The sequence below is a fragment of the Actinia tenebrosa genome, unplaced genomic scaffold (assembly GCF_029948245.1).
Source record: "Actinia tenebrosa isolate PJP-AT-01 unplaced genomic scaffold, QUT_ActTen_1.0 PGA_scaffold11__36_contigs__length_13525064, whole genome shotgun sequence".
In the NCBI taxonomy this organism is placed as follows: domain Eukaryota; kingdom Metazoa; phylum Cnidaria; class Anthozoa; order Actiniaria; family Actiniidae; genus Actinia; species Actinia tenebrosa.
Window position 1 is genome coordinate 2,336,157 of NW_028292571.1, and position 18,025 is coordinate 2,354,181.

At 37.6% G+C, this 18,025-nt stretch overlaps 1 protein-coding gene across 1 annotated transcript; it reads right to left on the minus strand.

Annotated features, from left to right (window-relative positions):
* Positions 1-10,526: 10,526 nt before the first annotated feature.
* On the minus strand, positions 10,527-17,427 carry LOC116295480 (TGF-beta receptor type-1). The gene is made up of 7 exons (XM_031703300.2): positions 17,261-17,427; positions 15,677-15,988; positions 14,473-14,688; positions 13,157-13,375; positions 12,571-12,822; positions 12,093-12,445; positions 10,527-11,768 (listed from the first exon to the last, which is right to left on the minus strand). The coding sequence occupies exons 1-7, from the start codon at positions 17,316-17,318 to the stop codon at positions 11,631-11,633; spliced, it is 1,548 nt and encodes a 515-aa protein (XP_031559160.1). The 5' UTR covers positions 17,319-17,427; the 3' UTR covers positions 10,527-11,630.
* Positions 17,428-18,025: the final 598 nt, after the last annotated feature.

Below are 18,025 nucleotides of genomic sequence, written 5' to 3' on the forward strand. Positions count from 1 at the left end.
TTATCATTGAGTTGAGAAAAATATTCCTCGTTTTATGCACTCGTGTCACACTGTTGTTGGTAGAAACCTTTCATTCCAATTGTAATGCGAATCAAAGGGAGAGCTACACGGAGTACAAACATAGCAAGGCGGCTTCTTGATATCACATCAGGTACATTCCACACATCATCTATAGTGCTAATTCGTTTTGAATCGGCCCTGAAGCACTGATTTGATTTAAAAAATGGTCAAAAATAGAGCGGATCGAAATAAACCTTAAGATTTATGGAGTCGAATATTCTTTTATTCGTAGTATTGTTTAAAGAGCATAGCATTCAAAATATTAATGTTTCGTCTTAGGTATAAGGATTTATTCAACATTGTCAACGTGTCAAAAGACGTCGACATGCATGCTTTTACATCGCCTCAGTACCGGACGAAAGGAATGTAGAACATATGCATGATGCTGGTGTCAGTCTTTGCACCCTACTGACTCTCCTCCCCCCACGACCGGACAAGGTTAGTTTTTTGCTTGAACTTCATTGATAGAACCAATATCGAGTGCGTGGGGGAGAGGTGGGGAGAGTGTTTGGTTGTGATCTGTTGTGAGAATATGTAAGCACACGCTTTGTTCTTTTACTACCCTTGGGTTGTAATCGTTATTTTTGGGGATGGTGAATATACGTTTGCAAAGTTGAACAAGATCATAAAATTATAAATATCCGTCCATTGCGTGTTAGGACTTTCGCACAACATGCTCGAACTGAAGAGCAACACTTAATTTCATGTTTGATCTCTAATTTAGCCGTCCAGTGGCTCATTGAAGGGTTAAATGTTGATATGTGAATTATATTGAACTCCAAGAAGGTCGTTGTATTGATATAATTGGCAATCATGCTACCATGAAGTATATATAGAGCGCTTTTCATCTTAGGTCACTCCGCGACTTCCAGCTAGCTGAATTTTAATTCGGAACTTTGGTAGACGGAAGCCAAAACACAAGAAAAAGTACATTTAACTAATTCGTAGCTGAAGTTTTCTATAAGTCATTACAAGGTCGAGGGAAAAAACTGGGAGTATGTATTGTAAAGCGCTCTAAAAAACATTGTGTGAGAAAGAGAACTTCCTCGTGTTCTAGGAAGGAATCGGCTTTCGATAGGTTGCTATCAATAGACGTCACTTCCGGTAATAGCTCTTTTTTGATGGCTTAATCCTGGAGGTTGTTTTGATCTCTTGTTTTCTGGTTTGATGTCGTGAAAAAAATCCAATTCCATAGTTTGAGGACTTATTTTAATATGTTTTGACTTAGCATCCGCTAGTTGCCCCCCAGTCAACCGCTTGCTTGCCCCCAGTCAACTCCAAAAAGTCACGTGATTGATAGTAAGCAATTGAGCATGCGCATTCATGGTTTTGACTCAGACAATAACGAACCAATCACCATCCACCCTTATCTCGCTAGCGTGACATAAACTAGTTGCAGTGGCGTAGCAAGGGTATTCCGAAGGGGTTGGGCTCAAACTGAAAAGAATCCGCCATTTTGTTTGCGCCATTACGTTGTACGTTTTATTTTTACAAAAATATAAAAACCGGATATCTTATGTCTAAGTCTTTTTTACAAAACAAAACAAAAAAAACAAAAAAAAAAAACAAAAAAAAAAAAAAAAAAAAAAAGAAAAGAAAAAGAAAAGAAATGAAATTACTGTATATGATCTAAGTGAGCCGCCATTTTGTTGCCACAAGTGAGGGGGGAGGGGGGCTGGCACCCTTGGCTACGCCCTTGATTTGATTTATTGGAAAGAGGATTTTACCATCAAATTTGTTACATCGATAATAGTGAAATGCAATGTTTTTCGAAATTCCAATGAATCAAATATCTCAGTGTAACGCTGGCGTGATAAGAGGCAATACTTTATTTTACAGTTTCGTTCAGTGACCACGAATAATAGTTTCTGTGTATGATAGAAGGCATAGTTTTGCTATGCGCGGAAACTCCAACCTCGACTTGGATCTATCATTCGTGGTCACTGAACTGAACTAAGTAAGTATGAATTTTATCGGTTTTAGTGATATCGGATTAGCATATGATACGGAATGACATAGTTATGAGGTATTCACGGATTGTGATTGGATGGTGTGTGCTATCTAGCTTTTTGATTGGTCGAGATAAGAAACCATTTGTTAGTCACGCTAACCTACTTTAGCCACTCTACTCCACCACAATTTGTTTTATAAAGAAGCTAGATGTATGAAAACCAAACCTTAAACATACCAAACTTATTCACAAATATTTATTTCAGAGTTTCAATCGGGGAGAGTCAAGATATAAGAGATGATACTACTTCATGCCAATCAACCAATAAAGTTCAACTACTAACAAGGTAAAGACTAGTAGAGTACAAACACTAAAAGTGTGCAACACTTTGCACTATTTAGTAGTAAAAACAATAAACAATAGAAAACGATAAAGGATCAGCATAATTAAGCAGTATTTAGTGGTATTTATGTTACACACTTATAATGTTTGTACTCTATTACAATTCATTCATCTAAACTCGCCTCAGATCTATCTCAACACACCAAAATATTCAAATCCTAAAAACAGGATTATCCAGTGATGATCTCATATCGCGGTATTAAATACATTCTTCAGTATATGAATATATACGCCTTATTGTCCATGTCGCTGGTTCTTTCGTTTTTCATTCTTTTCCTACCTGTTCTAGCGTCACTTGTCTCAGATCAGTCTCAACACACCAAACATTCAAATCCTAATTATCTGTTCCCATATTGCGTTAAGTATTGCCTTGGTGTATCATGAGCAGACACACCAAGGATGGGCAACGTTCTAACATTCTCTTTGGTTACTGAGACGATTGAGTTCGTAAAACTTTCACGAGACAATAAACTGTTTTCAAAAGAAAGTTCTTACATTGATGACACTAAAGTCTACCTATTCCCTTTAACTTTCTCAAGCCATTTTGTCCGCCATCTTTCTCCATCTTCAAGCTATGTACGTCATCTCTTTTACAATCCGCGATTGCGTAAAACCAAGTTCACAATGAATAGTTTACAATGTCCACTTTACATTCCCAGGAACCAAACAGTTCTCTCCAAGGTGGTGATGTAAAACTGTCTCGCTGTTTCAGGTGCGCGCTTCACATGACACCTCTGTATGAACAGGAATCCTTGGTAGAAAATATAGCAAGTACAGATGATGGAAAGAGCCAGCATGGTTGGTCCAGATAGTACGACAATAAACCATCAAAGTGGGAAGAAATAAGATGCAGGTCTTTCCCAATAAGGAGTTTCTTTTAAAAACTTCAGAGTAAAAGGAATTTCTTTCTATAATAATTTTCAAGTTTGTCCAAGTAGTGCCAACATTTTACTATCTTTAATCTTTGAGAAATTAGTAGCCAAATCGCTACCATGAAAAATGCTCTTGCTTTAGTGTGGTCTTGTTATTCTTTTTCTTGCTTTCCGATACATTATTTTTCTTTTCTCTTAGTTTGGGAACAATCTCCTGTAGTCTTTTTATCTTTTTTATGCCATGAATCAATATATAATTGCTTGTGCCATCTCCGGAGAGGAGGTCAAGAAAAGAAAAGAGGTCAAGTCAGTACGAAAATTTAAAACGGAAATTGATAGTTTGTACAGTAAGAAAAGTTGTAACTAAGGGCTCCACGGCAAACATGTAAAACAGTAACTAGCTTTTTAATCGTAAATCTTTACTTTTAAATATTTTTAGGCAATTGACTGATGTTTTTACCGTGGCAAAATAAAGAAGCTTCCTTCCTTCCTTCCTTCCTTCCTTCCGGAAATTGCTTCAAGCCGCCTTCTCGCTAGAATCAATTCTTTTCGCTTTATCTACTCCTCAATGATGACCATCTCTCGCGTGGTCGAGGAATGTCTGTAACTGTTACTCCGGCGTCCCTAATCTGTGGGTCGGGTAATAAAGCTGGATTTGTTATGTTAACATTGATAACATTGGTGTTTCTAGTCTCGTGTATTATTCTCGTCATTCTGCTCTCCATTTCATTTGTCGTTTGCTCAATTTTTCTTTCTATTTCTCTCAGTTGTTCTTCTAGTCTCTCCTTTAGTGGTTTCTCAGAGAAGAACGTCCAGATCTGGTTTGGAATGGAAACCAAGAAGGAAACTAGTTGATGTGCAGTGGTGATGGTAGAGATGATGAGTCTGTAGGTGGCAACAATCTTGTCAGCCATGATCCGATACAGCTGATGAATATACATGACAATGGATACCACTTGTCTGTAGGTCTGGACCACCTTGTCTATCACTTGTCTGGGGATGTTCAGCACAAATTGGATGGTACTGATGATGGTTGTTATGATAGCTGTGATATCAGCTCTAATGGATTGGTATAGTTGATGAACCTGTCTGTATGCCAGCACTAATCTGTTAACCATGTGTCTGGGGAAGTCCACGACAAGATGAATTGCGCTGATGATAGATGATGTCATTCTGGTAAAATAAGTTGCAATGGATTGCAATAGCAGATGAACTTGAATGACAATGGACTCTACTTGTCTGTATGTAAACAAGATCTTGTCTGTTACTTGCCTTGAGCAGCATACAACGGATTGAATCGAAGTGGTTACAGTTGATACAAGTGTAGTGATCTTAGCAAACATGGGTTGGAAGAGGTGTTGAATATGTACCATGATAGATACCACTTGTCTATATATGCACCCAAACCCGTCCATCATTCTCTTCGGGTAACCAGGAATAGATTGAACTGCAATGGTTACAGTTGATATAATTGTAATGATCTTAGCAGCAATGGACTGGCATGTCTCAAGACCTTGTGTGAGGATGTATAACACTTGTCTGAGTGCCATCACAACCATGTCCATCATTCGTCTTGGAAAGAACACAACGAAGTGAACTGTCATGAGTACAATTGATACAATTCTCTGGATGGTGTTACCAACTTGCCGTGGAAAAGCAAGGACATCATTGCAGTATTCTGCTGCTTGATAAAATACTTCCCGTGATTGTTCAATCCTTTCTGTTACCATTTGGTAATTCTCCTCTAAGATTCGTTGCACTTTTACGACTTGAGGAAAAGTCACAAAATTCTCGCAGACAATTTGTGATCTTCTCAATAACTCGGTCCATAAAGTGATCCAATGTTGGTTTGTGAAAGGATTGCCGTTTTCCATTCCCAGGAACCACACAGCTCTCTCCAAGGTGGTGATGTAAAACTGTCTCGCTATTTCAGGTGCGCGTTTTGCAATACGAAGACACCTCTGGACGAACAGGTATCCTTGGTAGGAAATATAGCAAGTACAGACGATGCAAAGAGCCAGCATAGTTGGTCCAGATAGTACAACCATTAAAGTGGGAAGGAACATGAGGAAGAGTATTCCATAAAAGATGGCGAGTAAAGCTATTCCAGAAAGGACGACAGAAGACAAGAAGACTAGACAAGAGGCAGTAGGGACAATCATGGGCGAGAAAAGCCAGAACAACAGTGGATGAGCACGAGGGAATTTGGTCAGGCATCTTAGTAAAGCAGTATTGGAGATGGCATTCAAATTGGCATTGACTGATTGGAGATTTGATCGCATTCGATGAGATATGGCTGAAGCCATGATGACCGAAGCTAGTCTTTAACCCAGCCCGTCACTTGTTGTCTTCAGTAATTCACTGAAACCAATTGATATAGAAGTTATGGTAAATTAATGGGATAGAAAATATGTGTATTTTTTTATAATGTTAACTGAGTGTAAAACCTTTTTAGTGGCATACAGACAGTCTACACAAACAATTTAAATTCTAGCCCCAGTTAAAAAGAAACTTTATTGTGTTTTCTTTTCACGAGGTATGGAATAAAAAAGCTGGCGATGATGTTTCAGCTGGTGCAACAATTCTTTAAAAAGTTATTTTAGTTCGATGTTCTTTAACTAGATTGCAGATCACTCACTGAGGTTTAGGCACATTTTGGCGTCACTATTTTCGAACAAAAAACTGCGACTTTTATATTCCATGAATAATTACTGAAACATATGAATAATTTCTTGAAAAAATATTCATACGTCCTTAGTCATTTGGATTTAAAACTTAATACTTTTAGCCTCTGAGAGATAAAGAAGGAGAAGAAGAATTTTTTTAGTTCAGAAAAGATAGTTACTATAAGTTTTAAAAGCGGGAAATAAGCTAAAACTTTCGTTGTGTAAATAATGCGCGCGCATTTGGAATTTTTAGACGGTTGAGGAATACTTTTACAACGAACAAGAAATGATGAAAGAGGAAGAAACGAAAAACGGAAACGACAATTCTTAGGAGATTCAAATTATTATATTATTTAAACTTACCTCACATATTTCTTATTACAAATGAACCGCGAGTTAAAACTTGACAATCAACATACAAATTCTAACCTGCAATAAATGCACTTGTGACGTAATACACTTTAATTATCAATTAGGTTCAATTAACGGCAAACGAGATTCTTGAATTTGATTGGTCAGAATAAATGACGTCAAACTAGGTAATTGACTGAATTAGTTGACAAAGGCATGAACATAGGGAGCCCAATAATGTTTTTTGGCAGTGTGTTACAGTCAACTAATTGATTCTAATTAATAATTAGCGTTTGTTACGTCGATAGTTTTTTATGTCAAGTTGAAATTCAAAGTTAAGTTTTAACTCGCGGCTCATCTGAAATAAAACAATATGTGAGGTAAGTGGATTGGTAACGATTTTACACTTAAGTAACGTCAAAGTTGTCTCGTCCGTCTTCGTTTGGTTTTCTGTAATAATTTCCAGGAGTAAATCCTCAAGTGCCGTAAGTTATACGAATGCACGCGCGCGCGTGGCTGGCCAAACCTTGGAATCGCATGCTTTTAGATTTCACATTTTTTTAAACATTTTGCCTTATCACATGTAATTCTCGCGACACGTTAATTTTGCGAAAAAACTCATATTTTTAGTCCCTTTAATTTTGCGCTTTCATTGAGTCAATCATTCATAATTTGTTTCAAATAGACAGAGATGCCGCTTCGAAAAGATATTTTGTTATATTATGCAACATTTGCAACAAAAGTAACAAGTTCGCGTTAGTATATATAATGAATAATGCTAATATTGGTTCTCATTTACAGTTCATTTCATTGCTCCTTGATCCTTGCTTATATATACTGTTTATAATCTTAATACTTAAGAATCATCATTATATTTTTGCGACACCTTTTTTCGCTTTCATCTTTTCGAAATCGCTAAAATTTGATGTCATAAACAAAACATGCATTTTAATCCAAAACAGAAAAAGCAAAATATGGTTTTTAACTTCGAAAGCAAAAAGAAAAGAAAAACTGACAAACGTTTCAGGTTAGAAATCTGTGTTGCACAGGAGTTTGGGTAGAATGTACATAAAAAAGATTGCGCAACTATTTTTTTTTACTTTTACATTTAAAAAAAATCCATATTTTTTCTATCCCATTCATTCCCATAATTTCTATTCTAATTGGTTTCAGTGAATTACTGAAGACAACAAGTGACGGGCTGGGCTAAAGACTAGCTTTGGTCATCATGGCTTCAGCCATAACTCATCGAATACGATCAAATCTCCAATCAATCAACCCATGTTTGCTAAGATCACTACACTCTTATCAACTGTAACCACTTCGATTCAATGCGTTGTATGCTGCTCAAGGCAAATGACAGACAAGATCTTGTTCACATACAGACAAGTAGAGTCCATTGTTCATTCAAGTTCATCTGCTATTGCAATCCATTGCAACTTATTTTACCAGAATGACATCATCTATCATCAGCGCAATTCATCTTGTCGTGGACTTCCCCAGACACATGGTTAACAGATTAGTGCTGGCATACAGACAGGTTCATCAACTATACCAATCCATTAGAGCTGATATTACAGCTATCATAACAACCATCATCAGTACCATCCAATTTGTGCTGAACATCCCCAGACAAGTGATAGACAAGGTGGTCCAGACCTACAGACAAGTGGTATCCATTGTCATGTATGTTCATCAGCTGTATCGGATCATGGCTGACAAGATTGTTGCCACCTACAGACTCATCATCTCTACCATCACCACTGCACATCAACTAGTTTCCTTCTTGGTTTCCATTCCAAACCAGATCTGGACGTTCTTCTCTGAGAAACCACTAAAGGAGAGACTAGAAGAACAACTGAGAGAAATAGAAAGAAAAATTGAGCAAACGACAAATGAAATGGAGAGCAGAATGACGAGAATAATACACGAGACTAGAAACACCAATGTTATCAATGTTAACATAACAAATCCAGCTTTATTACCCGACCCACAGATTAGGGACGTCGGAGTAACAGATACAGACATTCCTCGACCACGCGAGAGATGGTCGTCATTGAGGAGTAGATAAAGCGAAAAGAATTGATTCTAGCGAGAAGGCGGCTTGAAGCAAAAATTTCGGAGATGGCACAAGCAATTATATATTGGTTCATGGCATAAAAAAGATAAAAAGACTACAGGAGATTGTTCCCAAACTAAGAGAAAAGAAAAATAATGTATAGAGAAAGCAAGAAAAAGAATAACAAGACAACACTAAAGCAAGAGCATTTTTCATGGTAGCGATTTGGCTACTAATTTCTCAAAGATTAAAGACAGTAGAATATTGGCACTACTTGGACAAACTTGAAAATTATCATAGACAGAAATTCTTTTTACTCTGAAGTTTTTAAAAGAAACTCCTTATTGGTAAAGACCTGCATCCTATTTATTTCCACTTTAATGGTTGTATTATCTGGACCAACCATGCTGGCTCTTTCCATCATCTGTACTTGCTATATTTTCTACCAAGGATTCCTGTTCATACAGAGGTGTCTTCGTATTGCGAAACGCGCACCTGCAATATCGAGACAGTGTTACATCACCACCTTGAAGAGAGCTGTTTGGTTCCTGGAAATGTAAACTAGTCATTGTAAACTTGGTTTTACGCAATCGCGGATTGTAAAAGAGATGACGTACATAGCTTGAAGATGGAGAAAGATGGCGGACAAAATGCCCTGAGAAAGTTAAAGGGAATAGGTAGACTTTAATGTCATCAATGTAAGAACTTTCTTTTGCAGACAGTTTATTGTCTCGGGAAAGATGATTTACGAACTCAATCGTCTCAGTAACCAAAGAGAATGTTAGAACGTTGCCCATCCTTGGGGTGTCTGCCCATGATACACCAAGGCAATACTTAACGCAATATGGGAACAGATAAATAGGATTTGAATGTTTGGTGTGTTGAGACGTATCTGAGACAAGTGACGGTAGAACACGTGGGAAGGGAATGAAAAACGAAAGAACCAGCGACATGGACAATAAGGTGTATATATTCATATACTGAAGAATGTATTTAATACTGCGATATGAGATCATCACTGAATAATCCGGTTTTTAGAACTCTATAACATTAAAATGGTGCAACATTTTTCCTGTTGTGCAATAATAGTACTATTTTGTCATTCATATCCAAAATAACGGTTACTCTAAGTTTGTATTTTATAATAGTAAATAACAATTTTGCTTGCTGTGCTGTGAGGAGTCATAAAGCATTTGGGGTTTAGAAGAACACTCGAGAAATGTTGAGAAGCACTTCGAATTCGCTACGCGTTGTGCTTCTTCTAACACTTCTCTCGTGTTTTGCCAATCCTCGCGTGCTTTATAGAGCAGTTTTCGTATGACTGTGAAAAGGCTCGTTGCCGTATGCGTGCCTTGCCTCAGCCATGATGTTTTATCTGGCATCAGTGATTGGCTTATTTTTTCTCGCGCAATGTGATTGGTCTGGCAGTGCCTTTAGAGCATTTGATTGGATGAGTATATTCTCGCGCGATGTGATTGGTTTGGCAGTGCCTTTAGAGCATTTGATTGGATGAGTATATTCTCGCGCGATGTGATTGGTTTGGCGTATATCTTGCCGTGTCAAGACCGCGCATGTGCCGTGAGCTTTTCCCAGTCATACGAAAAATTGCATTAACTACACACACGAGCATGCGCGCGTTTTCTATTTCTCCACTACGTAGTGGGGGGATGAGGAGTAGCTCACAAAGTATAACATTTCCTAATGTTTTTGCCTGAGATTGTAGCTTCTTAATGAACAAGGAGAACGTACAGTCCCTCTTAGTGATAGTTATTCAATACATTTAGTTATTTCATCTATCCTTTTCCCGAGAATGAAAGCTGCAAATCCACTGTTCAAACTTTGCTGTGTTCCAAATTTCTGGGCTGCACAGTGGATCTAAAAATAACAAGGGTTTGTGTTAGGGAGGGGGTGTTTTTGGTATCCTCTGCATGGGGTAAGTAAACCAATTCCCAGGCACTAGGGTAGCTCTAGGTTCATATCATCAGGAGCTTAGGCTCAGTTCATACGTCGAACTTCATATGAGCCGAACATAATTGAAACAATGAATAACAAGGCGGTCTTCTTTGATGTCATTAGGTACGGCTCATATGAAGTTCCACGTTTGACATGAGCCTTAGAACCAGTACAAATCCTACCCAAATAATTTAGTCACTTTTATCACGAAATTAAGATACAAATTATTATATTTTATTAGCATTCTAAGATAATTTTATTTTACATAAATCACTTAAAAACTACACTTCAAACTTACATTTTAGACTTTTAAAGCCACTAAACTTGTTTAAAAAAATCGATCTACGTTGTTGCACTAGTCTCAGACTACTCTTACAATTTAATATTATTTGGACATACTATTTATTTTTCATTCCTAAAACTCATTAGCTAATATAGTATTTTAAAAGTTCTAAGTATTTTTATACTAGTATATACAGTGACCCGCTGGATAGAAATATTTTTGGTCACCTAGACATACTCCCTACCCACCCCTCCCTCCTCCTTTGGGTATTGGTTACGAATGCTTGTTTGCTGTAGCACAAAGAACGAGGCATGGTTTTCTAAACCACTACAGGAGTGATACATTGCTTCACATTTTGTTACTGCAGAGGGAGTATTCAATGTATAGCAGCCGCGGGGGAGGGCCGGAGAAACCTATCTAGTCTAATGTGGGGGAGATATCAAAGAGTTGGTAGCCATTGAAGAAGGCTGAAAGTAGAATGGGGGTGTGACGATTTTGCGCTCCCAGAAAGGAATTCTGGGTCAACTGTTTTTGGTCAGCATTGTCCTAGCAGGGACTGAGTACAATGTAGATTTCTCTTGTTGATTAAAATTGGATTCCACCATGATTTCGACTCCTAGTGTTTACGATAATTCGTATTTCATGGGTTCTCTTGGCAGAATCAAGGAAAATGCTAATCAAAATACAATGCCGAATACTCAATTCTGATGGTCAACTCAGCTGGTTGAATAGAAAAATGGCTGTTGGTTTTCCGGCGCTACCCCTTGCAAAAACCATGAATGCTCATGAAAAATGTCTTCCAAATAAGTCCTGGTTATTGGTACAAGATGCCATTGGTCGCATCTGATCTTGAATTGGGCAATTTTCGTATCTTTTCTGCTTCAAGGAGTAAGAAATTGCGCCAAAAATTCTCACTTCAAACACTGCGAATCATATCGTGAGACAGTTGCGTCTTGTGTCTTAAAAATTTGAAGTGACTCGAATGCACGACCGACGATGTCTTGTCTGACTTGTCCTTTAGTGAGGCTTGTATTCAAGCATCAACTGATCCTTGTTCGCTGAGGGAGTCTTGGAGACTTTGCAGGGTCTTCTTGATGCGTAGCGCAGTGAGTCGGGCTGCAGGGTTGTGGTACCAACATTCTTTCATGATTCTTGCAAACTTCATCATGACCTGCAGCAAAGGAGAAAAATGGAGAATGTGTGAAATTTGTGACAAGAATGTACAATGACAAGAATGTGTCTTAGCTAGCCTTGTAGGAGTAAGGGAAAGGGAGAGGAAGGATGAGAAGGAAAAAGGGAACAAGGAAAAGGAGACAGAAAAGGAGAAGGGAAGGAGGAGGAGGAGGAGAAAGAAAAGGATGAAGGACAAGGAGGAGGAGACCGAGAAGAAGGGAAGGAGGATGAGGAGAAAGAAAAGGATGAAGGAGAAGGAGAAGGAGACCAAAAAGGAGAAGAAGGAGACCAAGAAGGAGAAAGAATATAGAATGTGTGTTACCTCGTCCTGCTTCCATCTATTTGAATGTAAAGGTCGGTACTTCTCCACACAGACCACCTGAAAGACGTCTTCAATACTTGGATCAAGACAGACTTTATCATAATATGGCAACTGGTATTCTTCACACATTCCACCCAGCGTACATCGTCTTGAGATCTCCCAGAGAACCAGACCAAAAGCATAGATATCTCCTCTCTTGTAGGCATCGAAGGTACGTACAGATTCACTGTCTTCAAGAAACTCTGGGGCCATGTAACGCTTGGTTCCAACACGACTTCCATTAGGAATATCTACGATGTCGGATGAAGCAATGTGCCGTACTGCTAAACCGAGATCGGCTATGCAGCATGATCCTGCAAGAAGAATAGGAAGAAATTTAAAGGACAATACAGTGAAGGACTCAACAGCTGTTAGGAAGTAGGAGACTTGGCAGCATACTGTAATTCTGATTAAAAAAATTCTACCACTGACTACATACCATTCTTCTTGACCAGGATGTTCCTACTTTTAAGATCTCTGTGTGCAATGGCAGGCTTTCCCAAAATGCCAGTGATTTCCATGTGTAGATGAGCCAGGCCACATGCTGTCGACAGGGCCAGGGTCAGCATACTTTGTACATCTAATGTTACACCTTGTAGGTAGTCGTACAGGGATCCATTGCTGTGATAATCTGTGATGAGCCAAAGTTGTGTCCATGCACCATTGTCTTTGTTGTCGGCTGCAATAAAACCTGAAAAAGGAATGTGCCATAGTATTAAAGACAGGTAAAACAGAAAGGAAATCTATAAACAGATCTCTGTGGAAATAGCTTGGGCATTTGTTTTGCCCATTTTATACCATGCATCCTTCCCTAGAGTATCATTTCTTTGTTTGAATTGCATCTAGATAAAGAAATGACACTCAAGGGAATGGCATGTGGTATGTATTACAATGCAAGCTAAAGAGGTGTATCGGAGTTTGGAGAACAAGCATTGGTAGTGTTCATATTCATATTTTCAAAAGAAATTCAAACAGAAAACAAGGAAAGAAAAGAAAAAAAAGAATAGAAGTGGTGCAAGTGTTACCTAAAATGTTTTCATGTCGAAGCATCACAGTCTGGTAGATTTCAGTTTCTCTCGTCCAGGAACATTCATCACGTGAGGAAAAAATCTTGACAGCGACATCTTCACCTCTCCATTTCCCTCGGTATACCTCCCCATATCGCCCAGTGCCAATCAACTCTACCACTGTAATCTGCCTTGCAACTGTTCTTTGGACAAGAAGTGGTAATCCTGAACCAGAGCCTTTGGCGGGAAAAAAAAATCAATAATTAACTACAAATAAGTACCATAATTAGCAACCAAACTTCATGCAATTTCACTATTGCCCATAAGGAGAAGTCTATTAAGTAAGAAGTTTATTTATTTATTTCAACAATATTTATACAGGGATGTCTCATTTAGCAGAGTTAGTTTAAAGAGAGCCCTGTTAACATACACACACACACACACACATACATAAACTTTATTTCCACACAATAAGTAATTAAAGCATACGCTTATGGGGTCGTGCATCTAAATCAAATACAATGAAAATATAAAGGAAACCAAATAAATATTAACCTAAATCAATCATCTAAAAAATAATTTTATAATAGAAGAAAAATTTGAAACCTACTTGTTTCTTTTTTTTCAGGTTAATATTTATTGCCCACTTAGAATATACATTTTGAGTCAGTGATCAAAATAATACTAGTGATAAGTCCATTGTTTCCCTAAAGCATTGATTTTTAACATTTTGTGAGCGATCAGATTACTCAACAAAAATCCCTAAAGTGGGATATTTCTGTAGCATTAAGTAGTTTGGTATATTCTTCTTGTACTCATCCAAACCAAACTCCAATTTTTGCTGACCCTGAAATATCGTCTGGGCTGATTTAAAACAGGTCTCAGCTAACTTATAGAATGAATTAAGATTGAGTGTGTTGGGCTTTAGAGAGGGAAGATAGCTGGAGAACCAGAAGAAAAACCAAGGAAGCACCGGTGGCGTGCGCTGCTAATGCACCACCTCTCACCAATGTAATCCGGAGTTGAGCTCCCCAGGTCTCTGTGTCATATGTGAGTAGAGTTGTTTGTTGGTTCTCTCCTGTGCTTCAAGGGTTTTTCCTCCAGGTTCTCTGATTTTTCCTACCTCCACAAAAATTAATTTCTAAATTCTAATTCAATCTATAACGGCTGCCTTATCAATTGGGTTGCAAGGCCTGTTAGGCATTAAGCTGTCCACCCAGGAGTGGTAAACACATTAGATTAGATTAAATCAAACGAGAGATGAATGAGAGAGGATGTGACGCCTGATTGCCATTTATACAACTATACCACTGCAGAAAGATAAGTATTTTTACCTGTTGAAATATCATGTAAAGCATCATGTAAAGTCATCCCAGGAGGAATATCTAGGTCTTCTTCAGAGTTCACCCCTCCATAGGATGGTAACTGGGATTTGCGATGTTGATAGTACCATATAAGTAGCATTATGCACATGCATATCACAAACATTGGACATGCAATAATGGCTGCTACTACTGCAGTGCTGAGATTAAGGGACTTGTAATCCTTGTCTAGATGGATGGAGATATATATCAGACATGTTAGCTACAATTTTAATAGCTTCAATTTCAAGAAAAGGACAATTGAATTCAAGAATTAAACAAGAACGTAAATAAATTAACAACTTAAACAAGAGGGGAGTAGATGCATTATAGAAAGAATGCAATGAGTATCTAGTCAATAAGTAAATTTAAATTCAACCGTAAAGTATTTTAGTTACTAGATCAAGCATTTTAAGAGACAAAAAGGGGTTGCATTGCTCTAGAAAACTTTTATTTTGATCAGCATCTTAACATCAGGGAACAGTCGCAAGTGTAGTCAAAGCAACAAACATGGTGATGTTGTGAGCTGACATTACTATATGATTTTTTTCTTAAAATTCCCAAAATTGAATCTTTTCAAATGAAAACCAAATTTCACACATCCTAGTCAGTAATGTATAGAAATGGCATGGATTGGCATTTTCTAGCCTAGCTGTTTTTCCCGTGATTCGTGGATAATACTTCTCTCTTACATTATTATATATTCTTAGATTGCACCTTACTTCATTGTGGCCTCTCAGGGGAGTTTTAGTGCCATTAATTAACAAAAGGTTTATAATTAGCATCTATTTTTACAATGGATGGCCACCATGTTTTTGTCTTTTGACTCTCTTGGGAATGCTTGGAACCCATCAATATGATATGCTAGAGCGGATGCAATTAAACCGTGAAATAAAATCACACTCAATACTAACTAATAGTTTCTATTTAGTGACTAATAGTTGCTATCACTCAGCCAGAACATTCATCATACAAAGACAAATACATAAGAGACCATTTGTGTCTTTTGTTTAATAAATGTTCTGGTTGAATAATAAGTGACTATTAATCACTAAATAGATACTATTAGTTAGCATTTAGTTTGATTTTATTTCATGGTTTAATTGCATCTGCTCTAGTGTAGTGTTCAAACAAAGGTTAACTAATTACCTTACTTTTTAACACTCATAAAGCTTACCTTCATCCAAAGACACTAAGGAAATGGCTGGTTTCAAAGTTGGGAGTGTCAAATTCACATCAATATTACACATGTTGTAGTAACAACAGTGATAAATAGAGTCAGTGCGACCATTATTAGCTTCTGGCTCACACACTGATCTATGCATAGGACTATGAAATCCACATGATCTTCGTCGTGTTACTTCGCCATCACCATTCCTTTTCAGTCTTGTTAGGCAACCACCAGTAGTTGTGCAAGTGAAGTTAGTTATTTCACAGAAGTCACAATAGCATTCTAATAGAACTCTGTTTTGAGTCACAGGAATCTGATCTAAAGTAAAAGATAGAATAGGAGTCAAAATAATACTGCAATTTGATCTAATTTTCCAAAATGTGTACAAATGTAGTTTTAGAAATTAACCACACCCTCCTCCCATAAGGGGAATTTTTAAAGCCCCCATCCCCCCCATAACTTCCAAATTCCTTGGGAGGGAGGAATATGGATAACTTCTGAAAAAGTTCTACACAATTTTGCTTTAAAAAGACAAACCAATTAACCTAGAGTGACCTCTAAGTAATTTGACATCTAGTCTATCTTAGTCTATCTAAGTCAGGACATGGCTAGCAAATTGGAAATCAGGATTGAGCAGGGGTGTAGCAAGGTCTCAATAATAGGGGGCGGCAGTGTACCATTTTCCTGCTAAATCCTGCATGGATAAAAATTAAATTTTGGTGCAAAAAGCAACCTTTTTGGGGGGCATGGGTTGGGGTGAAATTAAATGAGAACTTCTAGTAATTTATTTATAAGTATTTAAAATACTATTGAAACTCTCAGCCTAGTAAACAACATTTTTTTTTTGCACTCTATAATAAAGAAAAGGGACCTTAAAAAAAAACATTCAATTTATCTGGAAAGCAAGCAAAATGTCTCTTTTTACATTTCATTTTAAGTTTAATATAAATGGTTCTTTGAGCTAGTGTAAGTTGACTTAAATGACGCTTTGTTCGATTGGAGTGGCAACATTTTTATTCCAAACTGTGTCAACCTTTTTTAGGTTAAAAATATTTCGATATCAAAAAGCACACATTTTGGCTTTCTATATATAAGACTACGTAGATTTGAATTTCAAATTAAATCCCTATATGTTATTACTAAATATTCTTTTGTCTATAATATGGTACCTCCAAAAACTCGAAGATCGGTTTGATTGCTCGTCAACCAACGGCTGTCTCGAGATAGACAAAAGCAAAAAAAAAAAGCCGGGCTGAATATACCGATCGAGACGAGACACCGTAACAAATACTCTCGGCTTTTTATTCAAACATGGAGTCTTGGAGAGGGCAAAAGAGTCAACCACCAAGTCTACATGTCTTACATCGGTTACACGGAACGAACACAGACGAATCAACAGCTTAAAATACCAGTTCTAATTCTCAAAGACCTATTAGATCGACTTTTACAGTCCTTAGAGGAAAGAAGAGTCAAAAAGGACAAAAAGCGGCGACAAGGGCGCGAAAACAATGGCGCTGTTCCATCCAGACAAACAACCCCATTCGATTCCGAGCGATAACTCGGTTAAAACACAGACGATTTCGCTCATACCTATCAATAATAGCCCTCCAAAGCATGCCAAAAGTGAAAGCCGTAGTCTGTAGTCCATGGGATATTATGGGACGTCGGCTGCACGATTGTTTTAGCCAAAACAGCATAAAATAAAAGCCCGTCTTGAATCTCAAAGCTGTCGGGTTTGTCGTCTGGAAACATATTACGATCGAAATCTACTTTTTTACCACGTGACCGAAAAAACATACTCCCCTCCCATCCTTCCTAGGGGCTAAAGACAGTTTTGATCTTGTCCGAAAAAAGAAATGGGGCGCTATCTCTTTTACGACTACAATTTTACGAAATTAAAGTTACTAGTAAAAGTGATGTATATACTTTAGGAGAAAATGGTAAAATCAATTTTTGTATAAAAGAAGGTAGTGTGGGAGGGGGGAGGGACATATTTGCCACCTGGCAAAAGTCAGTGGAATGAAGTGGGGTGCTCTCTCTTACGAAGCAATAGAAATAGAAGGTTATAATTTTAATGACACTAGAGAAAAAAGGAAAAATAGTGGAACCAATTCGAATGCCATCATTCGATCTACGATATATACGCACCGGGGATGAGTAGGGCAAATTTGTTACAATGCAGTTTACTATTGTTTTACAAATCATAAGAAATCTAGGACTAAAAAAAATACTCTAAAAAAACTTATAAGCATTCATAGATAACTGTTTTAAGGATGTTTAAGTAAGTTACGTAAGCATTACCGAGAGAGGGAGGGAGGGGAAGGGGAATCTTTACAAAAAATCCTTTTCAGAGAA